The sequence below is a fragment of the Pleurodeles waltl genome, chromosome 6, assembly GCF_031143425.1.
Source record: "Pleurodeles waltl isolate 20211129_DDA chromosome 6, aPleWal1.hap1.20221129, whole genome shotgun sequence".
Lineage (NCBI taxonomy): Eukaryota > Metazoa > Chordata > Amphibia > Caudata > Salamandridae > Pleurodeles > Pleurodeles waltl.
Window position 1 is genome coordinate 644827872 of NC_090445.1, and position 26859 is coordinate 644854730.

The 26859-nt window shown below is 47.8% G+C and overlaps 1 protein-coding gene across 3 annotated transcripts in view; it reads right to left on the reverse strand.

The window, feature by feature from the left end:
- Positions 1-26859, reverse strand: part of DRAM2 (DNA damage regulated autophagy modulator 2) — a 320140-nt gene that overhangs the window by 175344 nt on the left and 117937 nt on the right. For all 3 annotated transcript variants that reach the window (XM_069238992.1, XM_069238990.1, XM_069238993.1), the window contains exon 2: positions 20465-20532. In XM_069238992.1, the coding sequence (XP_069095093.1) occupies positions 20465-20532 (68 nt within the window). The remainder of the gene's footprint in view (positions 1-20464; positions 20533-26859) is intronic.

A 26859-nucleotide genomic window follows, 5' to 3' on the forward strand; every position in this document is an offset into this window, starting at 1 on the left:
GGATTCGGCCTCATTGGCCCTGTGGGATGCAGCTCCCTCCGTCGCCGGTGCCTCTGCTCCTCTGCCAGATGATGCTAAAGCACGGAAGGACAGGATGACAAAATGGGGGAGAAGATACAGAGGATACACTTGGTCAATGGCAGCAAAAACTCCACCGTTGGCGTACACAACACACAGGGAACAGCCCTACGCACTAGGCAATGCACTAGCAGTCGCAATGCTAGTCACCAGGCTATGGACATTAATACCTAATGCCATTTGCAGCATACCCGAGACCCACAGAGCCCTGCCCAGTAGTGCATGCCCACTAGCTTGGTTGGAGGTGGAGTTCATCAGCCCCTGCCCAACATGGAACCTACCCTGCAATGTGGCACCAACAGGTACACATCCCCCACCCAGAGACCACCCCATCACGCACAAGTAGTATATTGGGAACTGTACTCACCCCCTTGTTGCTGTTGTGATGCCCTCAAGCGCCCATCCAGCTCTGGATAGGCCACCGCCAGTAAGCGGAACATCAGGGGGGTCAGGTTTGACAGGCACCCCTCCCTCGTTGGGAGGCCATCCCCAGCTGGGCCTCCGCCGTCTTCCGTGGCCAGTGTCTCAGGTCTTCCAACCGATTGCGACAGTGGGTGTTCCGCCTGCCGTAAACCCCCAGGGTCCGCAAGTCCTTGGCGATGGCACGCCATATATCCTTTTTCTGGTGGGTGCTGACCTGCAGAGAAATAAACATAGACAAAGGTATCAGTCATACCGTCCGGCCTGTTACACTCATGGCCCACCATAACACTTCCATCCCCTTACGAACATACATTGCCCACAATACATGCATCACGCTGCCCAGGACCCCTCAACCACCCCCATCACTCCATGCATTCATGCCTATGCATCGTGCTCACAGTGTACTCACCTGTTGTTCTGGAGGCCTATACAGCATTCGGTACTGGGGTAGGACCCCATCCACCAGTCTCTCCAACTCCGCAGCGGTGAAGGCAGGAGCCCTTTCCCCAGTGACACGAGCCATGGTCGGTTCCAGACACAGGTTACAGCAGCACTTGCAGTGTAGGTCCTCTCCTGTTGAAGGTCAGGTAGCAAGTGAGTGAACAGATAGAAAATGGTGGTCACGTCCGCGGCGGTGCGTACCGTCACCGCCGGCATACATCAACATTGGCTACTGTAACCCATAGGGCCCAATGTTAACCAATGAGGAGTTGCACGGCTGTACTCGACCGCCTCTCGCAACTTCGCACAGTCAGCGGCATTACCTCATTTTCACCTGTCCATTCACACAGGACAGGTGGACGCCATTTCAGGGGGTGGCAGGCCATGGCACCTAACTGCATCACTGCACACATAGGCACAATTTGGGGCTAAACATCAACATACTGTTTCTGTCATAACATGCAATGCACTGTACATTTAGGAAATGTTGAAAACTGACCAGATGCTCATCGTTTTGCGCCCTAAATTACAACCGATGAGGATGAATAGGAGATGGAGACATACCCTGTGTACAGGCCCCTGGTGTACTGGGCAACAATGGAGGACAGGTACATTATCCTCACCTACAGAGTTGATAGGGCCACAATCCAAGAGCTGTGTACCCAAATGGTGCCAGACCTGATCTCAACTATCCGTCACCCCACTGGGATCCCCCCTCTTGTGCAAGTCCTATCTGTGCTCCATTTCTTGGCAACTGGCTCCTTCCAAGCGACAGTGGGCTTGGCAGCAGGAATGTCACAGCCAATGTTCTCAAACGTGCTGAACAGAGTGTTGTCTTGCCCTGATGAAACACATGTGCAGCTTCATCGTTTTCCCCTAGGTGAAGGATTTGGCCACAGTGAATGCAATGGGACATATCCCCAACATTATTGGGGCAATAGATGGCACACATATTGCCTTTGCCCCCCCAGAGAAATGAACAGGTGGTCAGAAATCGAAAGAGCTTTCACTCTATGAATATGCAGATAGTGTGCCTGGCGGACCAGTACATCTCCCATGTGAATGCAAAATATCCTGGGTCTGTGCATGATGCCTTTATCCTGAGGAATAGCAGCATCCCATATGTGATGGCTCAACTCGAGGCACTGGGTGTGGCTAATAGGTGAGCCCATGGTCCCCACCCAGTGGATTTTGGTATATGGGTGTGGGGTTGGCCCTAAGGGTTAGTGTCAGGCTAACTGGTATCCCTCCGTGTTTGCAGGTGACTCTGGTTAGCCCAACCTCTCATGGCTACTGACCCCAGTGAGGAATGCCAGGACAAGGGCAGAGGAATGTTACAATGAGGCACATGGGTGAACAAGAAGAATTATAGAGCAAACCTTTGGCTTCCTCAAGGCCAGGATTCGGTGCCTCCATCTAACAGCTGGTTCCCTGTGCTACTCAAGAAGGTGTGCCAGATCATCGTGCCATGTTGCACAACCTTGCCTTACGTCACCAGGTGCCTTTTCTGCAGGAGGATGAGGCTGGAGATGGACGTATGGGAGTGGTGGAGCCTGTGGACAGTGACGAAGATGAGGCAGAGGATGAGGATGTGGACAACAGAACAGCAATCATTCAACAGTACTTCCAGTGACACACAGGTAAGACACTGTAACTTCACCTACCATTGCAGTTTTGTGTTGTAAATTTTAATTGGCAGGCTGCTATTCCCTCTACTATGGCCACTTACTGTACCCTTACTGTACCCTTTGACATGTCTATTCACAGATATCTGTGCCCCACTCTGGCTCCTGGTGTACTGACTGCAGCAAACTACAGGTCATACCTAAGTATACATTACTGTACAGTTGAACTGCAATGTCTACAGTTTGTGAAACAAATCCATAGTTCAATCACTTGACAGACTCAATACTTGTATTTTTTACAATTATGTTTATTCATGTGCTAATAAGTGGATGGGGTATGGCTATAGGCTGGGGGTGGTGGAGGAGAGCCCAGGATAGAGTCCAGTCTATTTGTATCACAGGTGCATTGTCCAAGGGGGCATAGGAAGTGGAGCAATGTCAGTTCAAGGTGAACAGGGTGACAGAGTGGGACACAAGGGTGACAATCAGGAGAATCTTATTTCCTGGTGGGGGTCTTGGCAATGTTCTCTGGCTTCTGCCTGGATCGCAGGGACCGTTTGCGGGGTGGTTCTCCTTCTGCAGGGGGTGGGGTGCTGGTGGCCTGTTGTTCCCGTGGCGGGGCCTCCTGTCCACTAGCGTCAACGGAGGTGGAGGGCTGTTCATCGGTGGCTAGTGTCAGGGCCCGTTGGTGTGCCACTGCCTCCCTCATGGTGTTGGTCATGTCTGCCAGCACCCCTGCAACAGTGACCTGGGTGGTGTGGATGTCCCTCAGGTCCTCCCTGATCCCCAGATATTGTCCCCCCTGAAGCCGTTAGGTCTCCTGCAACTTCGCCAGTATCTGGCCCATCGTCTCCTGGGAATGGTGGTATGCTCCCAGGATGTTGGTGAGTGCCTCGTGGAGAGTCGATTCCCTGGGCCTGTTCTCCCGTTTTCGCACACAGTCCTCCCAGTTTCCCTGTTGTCCTGTGCCTCTGTCCCCTGAACCGTGTGCTCACTGACCCCAGGTCCCTGATCGTCCTATGTTTGTGGGGTTGTCTGGTGTCCCTGTAGTGGTGGACACACTGCTGATTGACGTGTCCTGGGGACAGAGGTATGGGCCTGCTGGGTGGGTGCTGTGGTCGTGTTTCCTGAGGGGGGAGACTCTTTGGTGATTTGGGACTGTGCCTGGGTAACCAACTGTCCGGAGGTCCCTGATGGGCCATGTTGGTCATCCTGATCCAGGCGAGCAGAGCTGCGGTCATCACTGTTGGCCTCTTCTGGGGGGGCGACTGGATGTTGCTGGCACCTCCTCTCCATTGACCTTGGGTGTGGGACCTGTGGGGATGTAAATGCAGTGTTATTGTTTATGCGTGTGACATCTTGTGCATGGGTGTGTTGCCCTGTATGGTTGTGAGTGCCCTGTCAGCTTTGCCTTGTGTGAGTAGTTATTTTGTGGGCTAGGCGATTCTCTCTAGTGTGCATGCTGTGGTGATAGGTGTCCATGCAGGGCTGTGAGTGGTGTCCATGCATTGTTGTTGCATGCAGTGCTGGGTACTGGGATGGGTGGGTTGTGATGGTGGGGTGTATGTGAGGTGGTGGGGTGATGGGTTGATGAGGTGACGGTAGGGGTGAGGGTATGTGATGGCATGTAGTTAGGGGGGTGAAAGTAGTAAAGATTTGACTTACCAGAGTCTAGTCCTCCTGCTACTTCTTCCAGGCCCTCAGGATGCATGATCGCCAAGACTTGCTCCTCCCATGTTGTTAGTTGTGGGGGAGGAGGTGGGGGTCCACCGCCAGTCCTCTGTACTGCTATCTGGTGCCTTGCTACCACGGAACGCACCTTCCCACATAGGTCGTTCCTGATGTCATCCCTTGTACTTGGGTGCTGTCCCACAGCGTTGACCCTGTCCACGATTCTCCGCCATAGCTCCATCTTCCTAGCGATGGCTGTCTGCTGCACCTGTGATCCGAATAGCTGTGGTTCTACCCGGATGATTTCCTCCACCATGACCCTTAGCTCCTCCTCTGAGAACCTGGGGTGTCTTTGTGGTGCCATGGGTGTAGTGTGAGTGGTGTGTGTGAGGGTGTGTGGGGTGATGTGTTGGGGTGTGTGCTGTGAGGTGCGTGGATGGTGTATGGGTTATGTTGTTCTGTAGCTCTGGTTGTGTGGGTGCTCTTGATGTAGCTCTCTCTAGTGGCAATTTTTGTTAGTCGTAAAGGGATGTGGGTAATGTGTGTGTGTGTTTTATAGTGTTGTGGGTGTGGTGTGTTTATGAGTGTCAGGTGTGTGTAGTTTGAATTGACCAATGTAGTGTTGTTTTGTTGTATGTATTTTGAGAGCGGCGGTATGTACTGCCAATGGTTTACCGCGGTTGAATGTCTGCCGCAGTGATTCCTGGGTCATAATGCTGTGGGGGTAGTTCTGTTGGCATAACGGTGTGGGTTTTGGTACTGCTAGTTTATCACTGACCTTTGGGTTGGCGGACTTGTGTGTGTGGCTGCATAGTGACGGATTGCTATGTGTGGCTCATAATATGGGTAGCGGAATACCGCCGCAGTCGTGGAATGCTGGCAGCAGTCGGCAAGGCGGCAAGCGGGACTTACTGCCAATGTCATAATGAGGGCCAAAGTCTCCCCACTCTAGCCTGTGGAGGCCATTCACTATCAAATCAAATCATTAACATTTATAAAGCGCGCTACTCACCCGTGCGGGTCTCAAGGCGCTAGGGGGGAAAGGGGGGGTTATCGCTGCTCGAACAGCCAAGTCTTTAGGAGTCTCCGGAAAGCGGAGTGGTCCTGGGTGGTCCTGAGGCTGGTGGGGAGGGAGTTCCAGGTCTTGGCCGCCAGGAAGGAGAAAGATCTGCCACCCGCCTTGGAGCGGCGGGTGCGAGGGACGGCAGCAAGTGCGAGGCCAGCGGAGCGGAGGGGGCGGGTGGGGACGTAGAAGCTGAGGCGTCTGTTGAGGTATTCCGGTCCCTTGTTGTGGAGGGCTTTGTGTGCGTGGGTGAGAAGACGGAAGGTGATCCTTTTGCTGACTGGGAGCCAATGCAGGTGTCTCAGGTGTGCGGAGATGTGGCTGTTGCGGGGTACGTCGAGGATGAGGCGGGCCGAGGCGTTTTGGATGCGTTGCAGGCGGTTTTGGAGTTTGGCGGTGGTCCCGGCGTAGAGGGTGTTGCCGTAGTCCAGGCGACTCGTGACAAGGGCGTGGGTCACGGTTTTTCTGGTGTCGGCGGGGATCCAGCGGAAGATCTTGCGGAGCATGCGGAGAGTGAGGAAGCAGGCGGAGGACACGGCGTTGACTTGCTTGGTCATGGTGAGAAGAGGGTCCAAGATGAAGCCGAGGTTGCGGGCGTGGTCTGCGGGGGTCGGTGCGGTGCCGAGGGCCGTGGGCCACCAGGAGTCGTCCCAGGCGGACGGGGTGTTGCCGAGGATGAGGACTTCCGTTTTTTCAGAGTTCAGCTTTAGGCGGCTGAGCCTCATCCAATCTGCGACGTCCTTCATACCCTCTTGTAGGTTGGTCTTGGCGCTGGCGGGGTCCTTGGTGAGGGAGAGTACAAGTTGGGTGTCGTCGGCGTAGGAGGTGATGATGATGTCGTGCTTGCGTACGATGTCGGCGAGGGGGCTCATGTAGACATTGAAGAGTGTCGGGCTGAGCGATGAGCCTTGAGGTACGCCGCAGATGATCTTGGTGGGTTCTGAGCGAAACTGGTGGGTTCTGAGCGAAACTATAATGAGGGAAAAACGAATTTGGCTGTTTTACCTCACCAGGGCTTATAAAGCTATTTTTATAAGGTCTCTGCTTATAGTTATGTGGCACCCAGCCCTAGGGGCACATAGGGCACACCTTAGGGGTGACTTATATGTAACAATAAGGTAGTTTAAGACTTTGGGAACTACTTTTAATTCTAAAGTCGAATTTGCATGTAACTTTAATTTAAAAGTAGCCAGCAAGGCAGGCCTGCCTTTAAAAGGACACTGGGCACCTCAGCAGTGCACCTATGAGGGCACCACCTATGCTGGGGTCCCTAAACCTACATGGCCTACAGTATACTAGGGTCTTATAGGTAGGTTGGCTTAGCCAGTTATAATTAGCCTAACTTGCATACTCATTTAATACAGAGAAGAGTCTCTGCGACTGGTTAGCAGTAACCAGGGCACCCTCAGAATCAGGACAACACCAGCAAAAAGTGAAAAATGGGGGCAAAAAGTCATGGGGCCTCTGCAATCAGCCCTGTTTTCCCACACCATGTTTGTAGTTTTACAGAATGTAATGTTATTCTGACTTGGCCAAGAAGAAATTCATCCTCTTGACTGAGGCAAGATTGAAAGCAAGGATATTAGGTATTTCTGATATTGTATCACCTGGATTAACTCTTGCTGAGAGAGCAGCAGCCATGCTGTGTCTTTTCCTAGGTCTATAGGTGATACCATATTGAAAACTGAAAAAAAATAACCAAATGCCATGGAATGCATTAGTGCATTTCATGGACTTTGAAAATCCTGTTTTTATGATTGTTCATACTGTTGGTGGAAAGTTGGCCACTTACAGATAATGTCTCCAGTGGTAAAATGCTTCCTCTGTGGCTAGCAATTTTTTATCATAGTGCCTGGGTGTAAAGCATCTGTATCTCGATCTCTTTGGGATAGAATATCTCCTAATACAAATTAAGGCATCAAATTCAATAATGAAGGGCAGATTGGTGCCGGAATGCCATAATATAGTAGCTGAAGTGAAAGTCAGCTTCAGTCTGTCAAAGGTCTCTTTTGGCTTGGCTCCCCGTTTAAACTGAACTGTAGGGTTGGTGAGATGAACTATGGATATTACAGAATTAGAGTGGCAGAAGAACTGTCAGTAAAATGTTTATAGAAGATAGCAAAGAACTATTGTATCTCTTTAACATTCCTAGGTTGATGCCAGTCCATAACTGCAGTGAGATTTTGTGAGTTGTTACTTATGTCCTTCTCTTAAATGACACAACCTAAGAAACATATATGTGTGTAGAATATAATTAACGATGTAATTGACAAATTGTTAAAATGCTGCTGGGGCATTGTACAGTCCAAGCAGCATTACCAAATATTTCATCTCCTATTATTCTGACCAGATAAACGCACCACAGATACAGTAGTACGGAGATCATTTTAGCAGAGAGTGGTTGGTTCCTGTAATGGGATTCAACTCTTTGTAACCACACAGTCTTTCAGCACAAATAATATAGGAGCTGCCGCCTGTACGAAGAATGCCATGTAAACCCACCATTCAGATTTCTTTCAGATGTTTCTTTAAGATTTCATCCTCTTTAAGAGTTAGGGGTGACTCCTCTTACCATCTATTATGAAAATGTCACTTACCCAGTGTACATCTGTCCGTGGCATCAGTCGCTGAAGATTCACATGTTGTGCATAGCCCGCCATCTGGTGTTGGGTCGGAGTGTTACAAGTTGTTTTTCTTCGAAGAAGTCTTTCGAGTCACGGGACCGAGGGACTCCTCCTCTTTGTCTCCATTGCGCATGGGCGTCGACTCCATCTTCGATTGTTTTCCCCGCAGAGGGTGAGGTAGGAGTTGTTTGTTAGTAATAGTGCCCATGCAATGGAGTGAATAAGTATGTACCTATCTAAGATTTAATATATTTACAAATGTACAAAGTTGAAGCTAACTTCCAAACGGCTACAGGCTCCCGGGGAGGTGGGTGGGCACATGTGAATCTTCAGCGACTGATGCCACGAACAGATGTACACTGGGTAAGTGACATTTTCAGTTCGATGGCATCTGTCGCTGTAGATACACATGTTGTGCATAGACTAGTAAGCAGTTATCTCCCCAAAAGCGGTGGCTCAGCCTGTAGGAGTGGAAGTAGTCTGAAATAAGGTTCTTAGTACGGCTTGACCTACTGTGGATTGTTGTGTTGATAGCACGTCTACACAGTAGTGCTTGGTAAATGTGTGAGGCGTAGACCATGTGGCTGCCTTACATATTTCGTGCATTGGAATATTCCCTAGGAAGGCCATGGTAGCGCCTTTCTTTCTGGTTGAGTGTGCCCTTGGTGTAATGGGCAGTTGTCTTTTTGCTTTAAGGTAGCAGATTTGGATGCACTTAACTATCCATCTGGCTATACCCTGTTTCGATATTGGGTTTCCTGCGTGAGGTTTTTGAAATGCAATAAACAGTTTCGTTTTTCTGATGTTTTTAGTTCTGTCGATGTAGTACATTAGTGCTCTTTTGACGTCTAATGTATGTAGTGCCCTTTCAGCTATGGAATCTGGCTGTGGGAAGAACACTGGTAGCTCTACCGTTTGATTTAGGTGGAACGGTGAAATAACCTTTGGCAAAAATTTAGGATTGGTCCTTAGGACCACTTTATTTTTGTGTAGTTGGATAAAAGGTTCTTGTATTGTAAACGCCTGAATTTCACTTACTCTTCTTAGAGAAGTGATGGCGATGAGAAATGCAACTTTCCATGTTAGGAATTGTATTTCGCAAGAGTGCATAGGTTCAAAGGGTGGACCCATGCGTCTTGGTAAGACGATGTTGAGGTTCCATGAAGGAACGGGTGGTGTCCTTGGTGGTATAATTCTTTTGAGGCCTTCCATAAACGCTTTAATGACAGGTATCCTAAATAGTGAAGTTGAATGGGTAATCTGCAGGTATGCAGATATTGCTGCTAGGTGTATTTTAATGGAAGAGAAGGCCAGGTTCGATATTTGTAAGTGTAGTAAGTAACCCACTACATCTTTTGGAGATGCGTGTAATGGTTGAATTTGATTATGATGGCAGTAGCAAACAAACCTTTTCCATTTGCTTGCATAGCAGTGTCTAGTGGATGGTCTTCTGGCTTGCTTTATGACTTCCATACATTCTTGTGTGAGGTTTAAGTGTCCGAATTCTAGGATTTCAGGAGCCAGATTGCTAGATTCAGCGATGCTGGGTTTGGATGCCTGATCTGTTGTTTGTGTTGTGTTAACAGATCTGGCCTGTTGGGCAACTTGACGTGGGGTACTACTGATAGGTCTAGCAGTGTTGTGTACCATGGTTGCCTTGCCCACGTTGGTGCTATCAGTATGAGTTTGAGTTTGTTTTGACTCAATTTGTTTACTAGATATGGAAGGAGAGGGAGAGCGGGAAAAGCGTACGCAAATATCCCTGACCAGTTCATCCATAGGGCCTTGCCTTGAGACTGCCTGTGTGGGTATCTGGATGCGAAGTTTTGGCATTTTGCGTTCTCTTTTGTTGCAAATAAGTCTATTTGAGGTGTTCCCCAACGTTTGAAGTAAGCGTTTAGAATTTGGGGGTGAATTTCCCACTCGTGGACCTGTTGGTGATCTCGAGAGAGATTGTCTGCAAGTTGATTCTGGATCCCTGGAATAAACTGTGCTATTAGGCGAATGTGGTTGTGAATTGCCCATTGCCATATTTTTTGTGCCAGAAGGCACAGCTGTGTCGAGTGTGTCCCCCCCTGTTTGTTTAGATAATACATTGTTGTCATGTTGTCCGTTTTGACAAGAATGTATTTGTGAGTTATGATTGGTTGAAAAGCTTTTAATGCTTGGAAAACTGCCAGTAGTTCGAGGTGATTTATATGCAGCTTTCTTTGATGTACGTCCCATTGTCCTTGTATGCTGTGTTGATTGAGGTGTGCTCCCCACCCTGTCATGGAAGCATCTGTTGTTATCACGTATTGTGGCACTGGGTCTTGGAAAGGCCACCCTTTGTTTAAATTTATATTGTTCCACCATAGAAGCGAGAGGTATGTTAGGCGGTCTATCAACACCAGATCTAGAAGCTGACCTTGTGCTTGTGACCATTGTGATGCTAGGCACTGTTGTAAGGGCCGCATGTGCAACCATGCATGTGGGACAATGGCTATGCATGAGGACATCATGCCTAGGAGTTGTAATATCATCTTCGCCTGTATTCTTTGTGTTGGATAAATGCGTTGTATAATCTTTTGGAAATTTTGAACCCTTTGTGGACTTGGAGTGGCTATTCCCTTTGTTGTATCTATTGTCGCTCCTAGGTATTGTTGTACCTTGCACGGCAGAATGTGTGATTTTGCATAGTTGATGGTGAAACCGAGTTTGTAGAGGGTTTGTATGACCTGATCTGTGTGGTGTTAGCACCTTGTCAGTGAGTCGGTCTTGATTAGCCAGTCGTCTAGATACGGGAATACGTGTATTTGCTGCCTTCTGATGTGTGCAGCCACTACTGCTAGGCACTTTGTGAAGACTCTTGGTGCAGTTGTTAAACCGAAGGGCAATACTTTGAATTGGTAATGTATTCCTTTGAATACGAACCTTAGGTATTTCCTGTGCGACGGATGTATTGGTATGTGGAAATACGCGTCTTTGAGATCTAAGGTTGTCATGTAATCTTGTTGCTTTAGCAATGGTAACACTTCCTGTAGCGTGACCATGTGAAAGTGTTCTGATTTGATGTATGTGTTTAGTGTTCTGAGGTCTAGGATTGGTCTCAGTGTTTTGTCCTTCTTTGGTATTAGAAAGTACAGTGAGTAAACCCCTGTATTTGTTTGTGTATCTGGTACCAGTTCTATTGCGTTCTTTTGCAGTAATGCTTGAACTTCTATTTCTAGAAGGTCCGAATGTTGTTTTGATATATTTTGCGCCTTTGGTGGTATGTTTGGAGGGATTTGTAGAAATTCTATGCAATAACCATGTTGGATAATTGCTAAGATCCAAGTGTCTGTTGTTATGTTCTCCCACTCTTGGTAATACTGACTTATTCTTCCCCCCACTGGTGTTGTGTGGAGGGGATGAGTGACGTGTGAGTCACTGTTTGTTTGTAGGTGTTTTGGGGCCTTGAAATTTTCCCCTGCTTCTAGGGAATTGTCCCCCTCTGTATTGGCCCCGAAAGCCTCCCCTTTGGTACTGTCCCTGGTAGGTGGACGGTGTTGACTGTGAGGTACTGGGTTGTGTGGATTGACCCCGAAACCCCCTCTAAAGGTTGTCTTGCGGAAGGTGTTGAAAGTGCCTCTGCTCTGCGGGGAGTAGAGCGCGCCCATGGCTTTTGCAGTGTCAGTGTCCTTTTTTAGCTTCTCAATTGCCGTGTCCACTTCAGGTCCGAACAATTGTTGCTCATTGAATGGCATATTGAGCACCGCCTGCTGTATCTCTGGTTTAAAACCAGATGTTCGTAGCCACGCGTGCCTTCGGATGGTTACTGCCGTGTTAACCGTTCTTGCTGCTGTGTCCGCTGCGTCCATAGAGGAGCGTATCTGGTTATTGGAGATGTTTTGGCCCTCCTCAACCACTTGTTTCGCCCTCTTTTGTAGTTCTGTGGGTAGATGCTCAATGAGGTGTTGCATCTCATCCCAGTGGGCTCTGTCATATCGCGCTAGGAGCGCTTGAGAGTTTGCGATGCGCCACTGGTTTGCAGCCTGTACTGCGACCCTTTTACCGGCTGCATCGAACTTTCGGCTCTCCTTATCTGGGGGTGGTGCATCGCCCGATGTGTGGGAGTTTGCTCTCTTGCGAGCCGCCCCTACCACAACCGAATCTGGTGGTAGTTGTGAGGTGATGAAAGCTGGGTCTGTGGGAGGTGCTTTATATTTTTTTTCCACCCTCGGTGTTATTGCCCTACTTTTGACAGGCTCTTTGAATATGTCCTTTGCGTGCCTTAGCATTCCTGGGAGCATAGGCAGGCTTTGGTAGGTGCTATGTGTGGAAGAGAGGGTGTTGAAGAGGAAGTCATCTTCGACAGGCTCCGAGTGTAGAGACACCTTGTGGAACTCTGCTGCTCTAGCCACCACTTGTGAATATGCTGTGCTGTCTTCTGGTGGTGAGGGCTTTGTAGGATACGCCTCAGGACTGTTGTCCGACACTGGGGCGTCGTATAAGTCCCAAGCATCTTGGTCCTGGTCACCTTGGCTTAAGGTGGTGTGAGCCGGTGAATATGAAGGAGTCTGTGCTGGTGAAATGGGAGCCACAGGTGGAGGAGAGGGTGGCGGAGTTACCTTCTTCACCAGTTTTGTTTGTGGTGTTTGTTCTTGTTGGAACTCCAGTCTCCTCTTCCTCCTAATAGGGGGAAGGGTGCTTATTTTCCCTGTTCCACTCTGTATAAAAATCCTTTTTTGGGTGTGGTCCACCTCGGTGGATTGTAATTCCTCTTCGAATCTATGCTTTCGCATCTGAGAGGACAGTGATTGTTCCTCTGAATAGGAACCGGTAGTTGGCTCGGTTGCGGGTCGTTTTGGCACCGAAACCATGTCCACGCTCTTTTTCGGCTCCGAGGCGACTTTCCTCTTTTTCGGAGTCAGCCCCTCTCGGCGTCGATCCTCCTCGGTGCCGCTGTTTCTGCGTCGAGCAGCTTCGGCTCCGCTATCTCGGCGTCGATCTTTGCCGGCAGCACTATTTCGGTCCCGAGATGGCTGGGTGCCTGTGTCTCGACCCGAGTCGGACGATCTCGGCACTATTTCGGCCTTCTTCGGTGTCGATGGTCGGTCACCGAGTTTATGGGTTGAGCCATGGCCTGCCGGCAGTGGCGTCCCCTGGGCCTTGTTAGTTTTCTTATGTGCTATCTTCGACGTCTTACTCACTGTTTCATGGTCGTCGAATTCGTCCGAGTCCGATTCATGGATCGAGAAGGCTTCTACTTCTTCTTGTTCCTCGAAATCTCGGTGTCCTGGCGGCGTGGACGACATTTGCAGTCTTCTGGCTCGGCGGTCACGGAGCGTTTTTCGGGACCGGAACGCACGACAGGCCTCACAAGTTTCTTCCCTGTGCTCGGGCGACAGGCACAGGTTACAGACCGAATGTTGGTCTGTATATGGGTATTTGTTGTGGCATTTAGGACAGAAACGGAATGGGGTCCGTTCCATCAGCGTCGATGTCACACGCGGTCGGGCCGACCAGGCCCCAACGGGGGATCGAAAACTACCCCGAAGGGCAACGGAGATGTTATCGTATCGATGCGATGTCGATGCTATCTAACCCGATCCCGAACGCAACAATACCGACGGAATTTTCCGATTTTGAGCTAACTTTCCGTTCCGAAACCCGGAGCGAAAGGAACACGTCCGAACCCGATGGCGGAAAGAAAACAATCGAAGATGGAGTCGACGCCCATGCGCAATGGAGACAAAGAGGAGGAGTCCCTCGGTCCCGTGACTCGAAAGACTTCTTCGAAGAAAAACAACTTGTAACACTCCGACCCAACACCAGATGGCGGGCTATGCACAACATGTGTATCTACAGCGACAGATGCCATCGAACATATGTTAATGGAACAATCATACTTCCAACGAGGAGCTAACGTTTCTGCTCCTTTTTCATTGAAAAAGCTACATTTTCTTTAGATTTGTCAGGTAAAGAAGGAACTGAGAACTCTGCATCAGCTGCCACTACCCAAATAACTGAATGACAACTATTTGATTTTGAAGTAAACACTGTCTTTTATAGTATTCCGAAGGCACAAGCTACATTAGCATACTGCTAATCAATCTGAGGACTATGCTTTCAATGCCAGGTAGTTCCCACCATAATAGGAATGTCCAATAAATCAATGAGATTCAAGGACATGCACTGACAATGTCCTGCGTGTCAGGGCATTGTGAGTGTCTTCCTGACACTCTTACTCAAAATTGACAATGGAGGCAAGAGATAAGTCAGAAGTAATTGCAGAGCTTTAAAAAGAATTAAACTGAAGGTTCAGAAAAACACTCCATGAAATAATCAGACCAGCAAGATGTTGCTATATTAGAATGTAAGCTGAGGAATCTTGAGCAGGACCCGCCAAAAAAGAGGAAAGCCTGGCCTGCTGGAAGGTACAACCAGCAGCAGACAAGCAGAACTGTGACTCACCAGAAGGCTGCCAACCTATAATTTGTTTTCCAGATGTAACCTACAAGGAAGAGGGAGTTACCCATATTGGATTGGAAAACCACAAAGACTATTTTCTGTACAAATTCCTTCCCAATAGTAAATCTATGGAATTGATTAGGAGGATTCTTCTAGAACTTTACAGCAATTGCAGGACAACAAGGGTTCAAAATGATAGTCCTGACACCTGTACTGAAAGGCAAATACTGTGAAAAAGTGTGCTTGGAGGTCAGAAGATTGCATGTTTCTGAAAACATGCAAAAGTATTGCGTGTCGGTTCGAACTGGTGATCCCAGAACAAAACATCCCAAAGGCCCCTTGTGTCATAGCCAACAATGTGAGGAAGACAATGTCAGGTAGACTCCCCTGGAAGTGGCACCCAAAGACTACACCTAGTACCCCGTACATGAGATGAGTATCGAGTGGCCTGAGAGGTAGTGGCTTTCGGGAGCCTAACATTGTTTCTGTTGTCATTAAAAGAGAATGAGGCTCTCATTGGCCACCAAAGACAAACCGGCCAGACGACCGCCAGTTCTGGTGGTCAAAAGACCGCCATATTACAAGTGGTGGCTGAACTCCGCCATTATTGAGGTGGAAAGCAGCCATCATTCGTTCTGGCGGTCGGCAGTGCAGAGGCTGTTCCCTCGCCTGCACCGTTACGCCGGCAGGACTCCGCCTGCCATATTACGAGCCATAATACCACTCAGCGGTGTCCTGCTGGCGTGGGGGTGGTGGAGAGGAAAGACTGCCAGGACCCATCCACTCCCAGATGTCCTTCTCAACTCAGAAAGAAAGTGGGCATCTGAAAGAGGAGGTAGGGAGGGGGTCTGGGTGTTTGGGTGCGTGTCTGCATGTCTGTGGGGGGAGGTGGTGAATGCGTGCGTGTATGTGAATGAATCTATGTGTGTTTGTGCACGTGTATGGGGGTGTCTGAGTGGATGCATGCAAGTGAGTGGTGGTGTCTGAGTGGATGCATGTGAGTGAGTGGGGGTGTCTGAGTGGATGTATGCGTGTGTTGCATGTGGGTGTATGTGAATGCATGTGTGCATGATGGAGGGATTTGTGAGTGTGTGGATGGGTGGGAGGGATGTGTGCATGTGTGGGGACATGTGTGTATGTGTGTGCCGGTGACAGGAATGGAGATTCCTGTCACTGGGTGCGTGACCGCCAGGGTTTTTGTGGTGGGGTGACCGCCACGGAAAGCCTGGAGGTTTGCAACCTCGTAATCTGGACGGCGGTTTGAGGCCTGCTGCCGGATTGGAGGAGGTCACCGCCAGCCGCAGTGGTGCGACCACACCGGTGGGCCAGGCAGAGTTGTGGAGGTTTGGCTTCAGCCAAACCCCACAACTAGTAATATGGCAGTCTCCACAGAAGTGAGACCGCCACGGCGAGGTTGGCGGTCTCATGACATCCAGACTCATAATGAGGGCCTGAGTTTCTTGTCATACATTTCCAGGGGTAAAAGGTGTGCAATCAATTCCTCTAATTAATTCTGATTTATCCTTGCCTCAAATGGGTTGGCCTTTTTCTTGGCATATTTTCTATCACTAAAACAGCCGAATCCACTTGAAGTATTCAAAGATAAGATTAGCGAAAGACCTGAAGTGTTGGCAACTGTATCTGTTACAAGGAAATGAGAGCAGCTGACCCCAGACACCTATTTTATATTTTTAACAGACCCAAATATGCACAGAAAAGTCTACAGAGTACTGCAGTAATACCTACAAATTACAGTGCTACATAAAATAAGTTAAAACATGCAAGGTTCTTCCTAAAGTGCTGTAAAAATATATAGAAATGTATAAATACATTTCTCCACATAGCATTATTTTAACAAAGTCAACAACAATAAAATCTACTACATACCTATATCTAAGACCATAACCCAGAACACAGTAAAACATAGAATGCAAAAAGCAGCCAATCTGTGCTAAAAGCTATATGGCTGCCCTTTACCTTTGGTAAACACAGCCACTAGCCAATCACATACTGACTTCTCATCTACATGTACCACTGCATACCACAAACTTACAGTGGTATTTTGCAGCACAGTATACTATATGTTGTACAATACAGTATATAATATAAAACGTATAAGTTTAACATTACTTACACTATTCACACATGCTGCTACAAATTGCCATTAAGACCACATTGTGTATTTTCTTGACATATTACATCTACATCCGTTCAGTCACTTTCGCGGTATGTCTATTTCAATTATCACACTCCACTGTATGCTACTCCACTCTAGACCACTCCACTATACACCACTACACTCTATGGTAATATTCTTCACACCACTCCACTCTATGTCAGTCCACAATATGCCACTCCACTCTGCTCTAATCCACAGCACTCCATTCCACTCTGAGCCACTCCTCTCTACGTCACTCCACGCTACACCACTCCACTATACACTATTACACATTAAGCCTCTCTACTCTATGACACTCCAGTGTATGCCACTACACTGTATGTCCCTCCACTGTACGCTACTACTCTATTCCACTCCACTGTATGCCAATTCAGTATACACTACTGCACTATATGCTAGTACAGGGTACACCACTCCACTATACGCCACTCCACTCTATGGGCCATATGTGCAAACACTTTTTCCCATAGGCACAGAATGGGTAAAAACCTTTGCTACATCTGGCCCTATGTCACCACATTCTGCGCTACTACATTCTGTGTTTTTCCACTGTAAGGGGTGTAAAATTCAATAACATATTCACTTCTTCATGGGACACGATGCTTCATAAAGCTACTTGCCCTGTAAAAAAAAATCCACTTGTCAATTTGGTTCTACGTACTGCGGCGACAAATGATGGAAGCAATTTCATTAAATAAGAGCTCTAATTAGAGCTCCATAGATTTTTGCATGAGCAAATCTACCTATGCATAGTTGCTTGTGCTAAAATGCAGTTCTCAAATATTTTGTAGGAGCACGATTTCCTGCCCATCTTTTGTAAATTCTTGTGAATTCATGAAAGTTGTAAATCCACACTAATGCATGGAAAAATATAGCACAGGCACACTTTTGTGACTTTCCTTAAGAATTAGGCCCCTAATTTGGTTTGGTGTAAACCTAAGACCTTTTGTTTTTATTAAAATGCTATTTACTGACTGGCTTCACTGTGAGTGAAACCATTTTGTTCTTTCACACGGCGCAAATCAGCACACAAAGTAGTTTAATTCAGTGCCAGGAACATTGTGGCAGTAAGTGTTTTTGGGAACAAAAATATTTTTATTTTTTGACAATGTTTATTATAATCGTGAGAGCTCGGCAGTTCCCACAGCTATAAACCTGTAATAAAACCATGTCAAAATAAGACAAAACTAAAAATCTGACCACCAATGTTGGACCTTTTTGTTTTGCCAATGCTGGTTTATTTTCATGTTTTCCACAATTCTCCTGAAAATTGTTACCCTGATTTTCCATTATTAAAATGTTTGGAAATACTAGCATGCATCAACACATTTTACTATACGATGCTTCAAAGAAATAGTACCTAACATTTCAATGTAGTTTATCAAAACACCTTTCTTTCTAGTTGCATTTTTTGTGAACAATTTGTTTTGAAAGCAAAGAATCAACAGTCTTGCTTTCAAGATTCTGTAAATATTTGCATCTAATCAGAAAACATTATGGGAACATTATATATTGCCTCACTGTTAAACTTTGCAAATGCATGTATACATTTTTATACTGGAACCACTGTCAGTAATGCAGTCCAAGGCTTACAATAGTTCCTTAGAGCACTCACTAATAATAACGGCTTTGCATTATTGAGCCATAAATACAAGTTTGAATACCATTAACATATTAACACAAATATTATCTTAACTGCAGACAATGCCCTTCCCTGATGAATAATGTACTTTAATCTGGCAGCCAAAGGGTTTGTGCTGTGGGATGTTGGGCCTACTTGTCCCAAGATAGACAACAGACAATAGACATGAAAACATGTTGTCCTTGACCCTAAATAATATGTCCTCGGCGTTGGGCTATAGGAATTCGACATCCCTCCACTGTACAACACTATGGGCCTGATTCTAACTTTGGAGGACGGTGTTAAACCGTCCCAAAAGTGGCGGATATACCACCTACCGTATTACGAGTCCATTATATCCTATGGAACTCGTAATACGGTAGGTGGTATATCCGCCACTTTTGGGACGGTTTAACACCGTCCTCCAAAGTTAGAATCAGGCCCTATATGCCACTCCACTTTACATCACTACACAGTACACCAGTAAACTAATGTCATTCCACTCTACACCACTCCAATGTATGCCACTCTACTTTATGTCACTGCACTCTATGCTACTCCATTCTACACTATTACACTTTATGCCACTACACTCTACCCCCTTCCACTCTACAACACTCCACTCTATAGTATTTGACTCTACAACACTCCAATGTATGCCACTCCACTGTATGCACGCGAAAATCACCGCTCTCCTAAAGAAACCCCAAGCCGACCCGGAGATCCTCTCCAACTACCGCCCTATCTCCCTCCTCCCTTTTCCCGCCAAGGTTGCAGAGAAATTTGTCAACGCCCGCCTATCCCACTTCCTTGAAGCAAACAACACTCTTGACCCCTCACAATCCGGGTTCCGCAAAAACCACAGCACGGAAACCGCCCTCATCGCATGCACTGACGACATCAGGACCAAAGTCGACAAAGGCGAGACCGTAGCACTCATCCTCCTAGACCCCTCCGCAGCCTTTGACCCCGTCTGCCACCAAACACTCCGCACACGCCTCCACAACATAGGAATTCGCCACAAAGCCTTAGACTGGCTCACCTCCTTCCTCACCGACCGGACCCAGAGAGTCCGCCTTCCACCCTTCCACTCCAACACTACCAAGATCACCTGCGGAGTCCCCCAAGGGTCCTCCCTCAGCCCCACACTCTTCAACATCTACATGATCCCCCTAGCCAACATCCTTCGAGCACACGGAACCACTATCCTCGCCTATGCAGATGACACCCAACTCATCCTCTCCCTCACCCGCAACCCCACCACCGCCAAAACCAACCTACACGCCGCTCTCCTCGACACCGCCAACTGGATGACCACTAACCACCTCAAGCTCAACTCAAACAAAACCGAGATCATCATCTTCGGCCCCAACAAAACCACATGGGACGACTCCTGGTGGCCCACCGCCCTAGGCCCGCACCCACCCCCGCAAACCACGCACGCAACCTCAGCATCATCCTTGACCCCTCCCTCTCCATGACACAGCAAATCAATGCTCTAACCTCCTCCTGCGTCCACACACTCCGCACTCTAAAAAAATCCTTCAAATGGATTCCTCCAGAAACCAGAAAGACAGTCACCCACGCACTTATCAGCAGCAGATTGGACTACGGTAACGCCCTCTACGCCGGTACCACACTGAAACTCAAACACAAACTCCAGAGAATCCAGAACACAGCCGCACGCCACGTCCTTGGCCTCCCCCGCCACAAACGAATCTCACCACACCTCAGATCCCTTCACTTGCTCCCCATAGACAAGAGAATCACATTCAAGATCCTCATCCACGCACACAAATCCCTCCACAACCCCGGCCCAACCTACCTCAACGAAAGAGTTAACTTCCACACTCCCACACGCAACCTCCGATCAGCCGACCTCGCCCTACCCACAGTCCCCCACATCCAACGCACCATCACAGGAGGCAGGTCCTTCTCCTACCTCGCCCCCAAAACCTGGAACTCCCTCCCCACCGACCTTTGCAAAACCAAAGACCTCCTGGTCTTCAGAAAGAACCTCAAGACATGGTTGTTCGATCAGTGATCCTCCCTGCCCCCCCTGGAATTCCCCCCCACCCCCGCCCCCCAGCGCCTTGAGACCCTCACGGGTGAGTAGCGTGCTCTACAAATTTTTATGATTGATTGATTGATATGCCATTCAACTCTATGCCACTCCAGTCAACGCTATTCCACTGTATGCCATTACATTGTACCTCATTCGATTCTACACCACTCCACTCTATGCTACTCTATAAAGATGATCATTTGCTTCAGGAAGTAATGTAAATTACCAAAAATAGTACTTACCTAAGAAACTAGAAATATCTAACATGATTCCAAACAAGCACCTTTCAGGGGCCACCGTCCCAGTGTCACTACAAGAGAAAACACACAACAGTTACTTGTTTGGGCTCTTTTCAGGTGTGCCTATTATCCTACTAGAGGTAACATCAAACCATTTAACTATTAGGGTGGGTGATGTTTACGCAAAATATATATGCTGATAAAATGTGACAAGCAGAGAAGAATATTCACACAAACATATATTAATAAAATGACCATCCTTGGAAGATGTCAGACTACCTTCAGGTTATATCATTCTGTGCTTTTGTTCGGAAACAAAAGCTTAACATTTGCAATTCCACCATGAAAATGTACATACCAGAGCTCTCCTTGTGCTGCCTATGTACAAGCTAGCTGTGTGAGTAGGTGTACGATGCAAGCTCCTGGTGACCTGTGCGACTTAAATGCCGAGCCCAGTTAGTGTTTGTGACCGGGGCATCTTTCATATCATGCAGGGCAATGGCCTCACCGTTAACTGTATACGCACACCTTCCTCTTGTCAAATCTAGATTATTTCAGTCACTAGTCGTGGACCTCCGGGTAATTTTCCCCTCATCTGTTTTCCAAAGGGTTTTTGGGTGGGGAGATTTTCCTCCAAAGAACTTGCACACTCTCTGTGAGACTAACAGCCTGATTTAGAGTTTGGTATGAGGGCAATCCCCACCAAATTTAGAGCTGTCACCAGGCCCTGAAGACATTTCTGTGCATTAAGAGGAGCCGCCATCACAGCACCTCTCGTGACTGGGCGGTCCAGTTAGCCATGATGGCTGGCTGTCAAGCGATTCAAAGGTTTTTTGTTTATTAAAAACAAACCACAAAAGCAGGAGTTTGTTTTTGAAAAAACAAACTAACGGCTCACACACCCATAAACATTTCTCCCAAGGTATGTGGGTCATTACTGATTTGTCCTGTACCAGACGTTCAGGTTCTTCCTGGCTGCAATGGACAAGGAAAAAAAGACTTTGGACCTTCCACGCTAAAAAGTGAAGATGGTGTAAAGTCCTTCTGACAACCTTACTCTGTCAGGCTGTCAGAGGAAGTAGTCCATCAACACAGTCAACTGGATCCTTCCACACAGTACAGGGTTGAGTCCGCCCAACTCTAAACGTGCCAGGCAAACCCACAGTTTGGTGGGCAGCGTACCCAGTCACAATTGAATAAGAGTACCCTGTACTCCACCAAACTCTAAATCAGGTGATAAGTGCAGACAGTACTGCTATTTGGGTGCAGATTGTTCTAAATATTTCTGAGCTGTACATTTTCCTTGCTATGTGGTGCTTTTGCAGCGGGTGGAAATAAGTTGTGTGGAAGAGTTTAGCAGAAGTTATTGAGGGTTGGTTGCAACTGTTGAGGGCAAGAGTAGGTGTGCTGATAGCAAAACAGGGCATCACAGGGTGGTCTAGCATCAGTGCTAGTGGCCACCTAAGAGGCAAGACCTGCTTGAAATGGTTGGCAGTTGTGAAACCAGCTTGTGACCAGGTGGCCCCAAAGGATGCCTGGGGGCTACAGCTGCTGGTGTTGACCTGAGGTGGTGAGCTAGCCCTAGGGTTCAGTGGCGTGGAGTGATACATCCTTAGAAGTACTAGACAGCTGACCAAAATTAGTTGGTGGGGTTTTTAAATAGCCCTTAGTTAGGAGGTGGGTGACTGTAATATCCTCTTTCAACATGTATTCCTGCAGCTGTTCATGTTCCCAGCTAATATTAAAATCTGATTCGTGTTATAAACTCCTACACTGAATTACTTTTGTAAATGTTAAGGCTGAAGCCTTTAACCTCATATTGTGTGTTGATTGATACTACCTCAGATGAATGAGCAAGAGGTAGGGACACGGCAAGTCTAGGCACTGGTTGCCTCTGTTTGCTCCCTTCCATCACAATGAATTTTCCTAGAGGGAGGAAACTAACCTCAAAATGTCTGCAGAAGGAAGGAGTCAGGTGTGTAGATGATCTCTAAAATGTTCATTTTTTACTATGTAAAACTGTCATTCAATAGCTAGAAGTGCAGCATTGACATTTTTTCTACTCAATGAACATAATTAATTTAATAGAAATATAGACTAAGGACCTGATTTAACATTTACAATATGGTGGATGGGTATTTAATCACTGTGGCATGAGGGTCATTTTACAATTTTTACTGCCCCTTGCCGCCAGGTTTTACTTGCCAATGACACTGAAAATTGCCCATTTGTCCACCCACAATGGCCAAACCTATCAGCCTTACTCTGACGGACCGTCAGTGGTGTATGTTTGTGCCAGAGATGGAGTAATCTCCACACTCATACTGATTTTCCGCTGACTATAAATGAGGTGAGCGGACCTTCAGTTTGGCAAAGAGGGTACCTTTTTGTATCCTTTCCATTAAACTGATGACTGATTCCTGTGTTTCACTTTCTTTAACAGCCTGTGCTTATTGCCATATTGGACAATATTTAAAACTTGTAGGTAGATTTGAGGATTTAGTCATCGATCTACCTGTGACATTCAGCATGATCTTCAATCCCATCTTCTCATCCATGACGCAATAGATCAGGGTCAGTTAGTGTGCATTAAGCTGGTCTATTTCTTAGAAGATAAGATTTTCAGACACTGCCCTTTTTCCAGTACATTCAACCTTTAAGTATCTGCCAAGGCTCCTCATTAAGACCGATATATTTAATATGTTTATGACCTCACATGTCCCACTTACTAGATCTTTGGCTACAGCATTTTTATGCTAAATCGGCGACAACCATATGCTTCTACACCTTAATTATTCTTACACACTGTCTACTATTGAATGTAGAATAGCCATACCTGTGTCTTTTATAGGGGTGATCTTGTTTTTGTACATCAGTGCAACTGCCAAGCAATCCACTGAGGATGCTCCTATTTTACTGGTATGAAAACTAGTGCTATCACAGAGTGGCTTCTGCTCTCCTGGAGGCTAACCGTTGTGACAACATTAATTTTAGTGAGGGATAGCGGAAGTCAAATAATTTTTTATCTGATTTTTTAAGAAATCGTTTAATTATATATTTGTATGTTTTTATCTTAAAACAATACCTTTGTGTAAATTATCTTTTTTATAATTTATTTTGGTAGTAATATTATCTATTAATTTATTTTTATTTCAATGCTGTTTTTTGTTAATTTGTTAATGCCTAGTTTTTGTAATTATAATGAATTAATGTTACTATTTTTAATATTTATGTTTAGATATTAGTTTATTTTTTAAATATTATTTTCATTTTTTGCAAATATTTTAAAGTATATTTTTTGTTTGTAAGTTATACAATTTTCATATATTTTTATTCTATAGGATTTTAATGTCATATTATTTTTAAAGTTCATATGTTTTAAAGTTAATAGAATGTATAATAGATCAAATTAAATATCCTTATATATTTTAGGACAATGGGGGTCATTCCGACCGTGGCGGTCGGCGGTGAAGCGGCGGTAAGACCGCCAACAGGCTGGCGGTCTTTTTTCATGTATTCTGACCATGGCGGTTACCGCCATGGTCAGCCGCCGCTTCACCGTTCCGACCGCCACGGCGGTAACGACCGCTGGGCTGGAGACCTGGGTCTCCAGCCCGGCGGTCGTCACATACCGCCGGAGGTATTCCAACCCGCCTGACCCCGGCTTACCGCCATGGATTTCATGCGGTTGGGGACCGCCATGCAATCCATGGCGGTAAGCACTATCAGTGCCAGGAGAATCCCTTCCCTGGCACTGATAGGGGTCTCCCCCACCCCCAACGTCCACCCCGACTCCCTCCCCTACCCCCCCCCACCACCCCTGCCACCCCCAAAAGGTTGCAGGACCCCCGTCCCCCACCCCGATCCCCAACATATACACACACATACACACATACAGGCACGCATTCATGCACATACACACCCCCCCCCGCATTCATGCACGCATTCATGCACATACACACACCCCCCCACATTCATGCACGCATTCATGCACATACACCCACCCCCCCGCATTCATGCACGCATTCATGCACATACACACACACCCCGCATTCATGCACGCATTCACACGCCCCCTCAATATACACACACGCACACCCCCATGCACGCACACAACTCACAACACCCCCCCACCCCCCTTCCCTAGCGGACGATCACCTTACCTGTTCCTGGTGATCCTCCGGGAGGGAACGGACAGCTCCGCCGACACCGCCACGCCAACAGAACACCGCCACAGCGAATCACAGGTCGTGATTCGCTGGGCGGTGTTCTGTTGGCGTGGCGGTGGAGGTGGAGCTACCTCCACTTCCCCGCCTGCCGCCAGTATGGCTGTTGGCGGCTCTTCGTCCGGAAACGGGCGGAGTGCTGCCAACAGTCAGAATGGCCCATGCGGAAGACCGCCAGCACTGGCGGTCTTCCGTTCGGCGGTCCATTGAAAAGACCGCCGAGGTCGGAATGACCCCCAATATCTTTATTTTTGTTTTCAATAATTTTGACTTTACATAGAAAGTATGTTAAGTTGATATTTTTGTTCTTAATATTTTCAGTTGATATTTGTGAAGCTGATATTTTATATGATGAAATTTCAACCTTCTACCCAGCTCGGGTGAGGCTTCGGAGTGAGGTGGCTGGAGGCGAGGGATTTGATCGCCGGCGGTCTCTTCCCCGTGGCCGAGGCTGGTCCAGCGGAGCTGTGTGACTTGGGGCCGCGGCTGATTGGGCCCGGGGGCCACTGCCTCGAGAGCAAAATACGTGCTGCCAGATACCCTACGAGAAAGTCGACCTCCCCATGACGCTGAGGTGAAAGGCCCCAGGGCAGCAGGGTATACGTCCTCGGCCCTGGGAGGCAGCAGAAGACTGCGAGACTGGCCTGGCCCCTGGGGAGACCATAACCACGCATCTGCACCCACTGGGGGGATTCCTTGCCCACACACAATCATCTGAGGACCCTGGAGTGGCCCCCCGGCTTCAGGGGCCCATCCTCGGATTGTGGGTTGCGGCTGTCGGTGGAGGAGCCATCCTCTCTTCTCCCTTCATTGGATGACGATTCTCCCCTGGAGATGGGGAATGGAGATGGCGCCGGGCTAGCCAAGGGCATTATCGGTGCTAGATGATGTGAAACATAAAGCACAAACATCAGGAGAGTGAGAGGTGACCAGGGGTCCGGTTGGTGGGTTTCCAGACTTGCATGTGGAGGAGAGACTGGTCGAGGGAAGGGGATCTGACCCTTCTGCAGCTCATCTTAACCCACCACCTGAGTGGAGCCCAGTGAGCAGAGGTAAAACCACCTACAGCGAATACATTCCTAGAAGCACAGAATGGGCAAAACTGGCCAAAGGCGGGACGCGGATCACAAAACCTGGCCCTCCACAAAAGAGATGTCCGATTTGGGGGACACCACGGACTCCGCTCAGGAGGGGGGGAGAAGTGATCCTACCCTTCAGGATGTGCTGCTGGCCATAACAGCCTCTCAGGTAGTGCTAGAGGGGAAAATTGACGCACTGGCCACAGACTTTACGGTGATCAGAGATGAACACCGCCGTCTGGCTAAAAGAGTGACCGCCACAGACAAACAATTGGAGGAACTACGGCCTGAAATAAAAGACAATACTAAGTTGACACAACAAATGGAAAAGCGGATTAGAGAACTAGAACTGCGAGCAGAAGATGCAGAAAATAGATCGCGGCGAAATAATATCCGAGTGATTGGACTGCCAGAACGAACTGAAAAGTCCAACCTAGTGGACTTCCTTGAGCACTGGCTGAGAGAAGATGTGGCAGAGGGTGGACTATCCCCTTTCTTTGCTATTGAAAGAGCTCACAGGGTTCCGGCTCGCCCTCCTCCTCCAGGGGCCCCCCCAAGACCAATAATAGCCAAGCTGCTTCACTATAGAGATAGAGACTATCTGCTAAGCCAAAGCAGGAAGAGAGGAGACTGCACGCTTGATAATCACGTGATCCGTATCTTTCCCGACTTCTCCAAAAAAGTGCAGAAGCAGAGAACCTCTTTCAGGGATGCCAAACAAAAACTTCTCAAGATGGGGATCCAATATTGAATGATGTTCCCGGCCAAGTTGAGAGTGGTGACCAAAACTGGAACACAATTTTTCAGCACGGCAGAGGAGACTTGGCGATGGATCGACATGCAGACAACAGAGGAGGGAGACTGCAGACCTGAGAACCTTTACCCGGAACGAAAGAGAAAAAGCAGACACAGCAAAGCCGGCAGAATGGGTAGCCCATCCCCAATGGAAATACTGAAAGAGAGACAAAAGGCGATGGAAGCAGCTGCCTCCCTGAGCGGCTCTGACCGTGGTTCCGTTAAACAGACCCAAGAAGAACTAGAACAATCAGAGTCAGAACAGGAATCTGAGTTTTCGCATTCCTCCGACAAGATC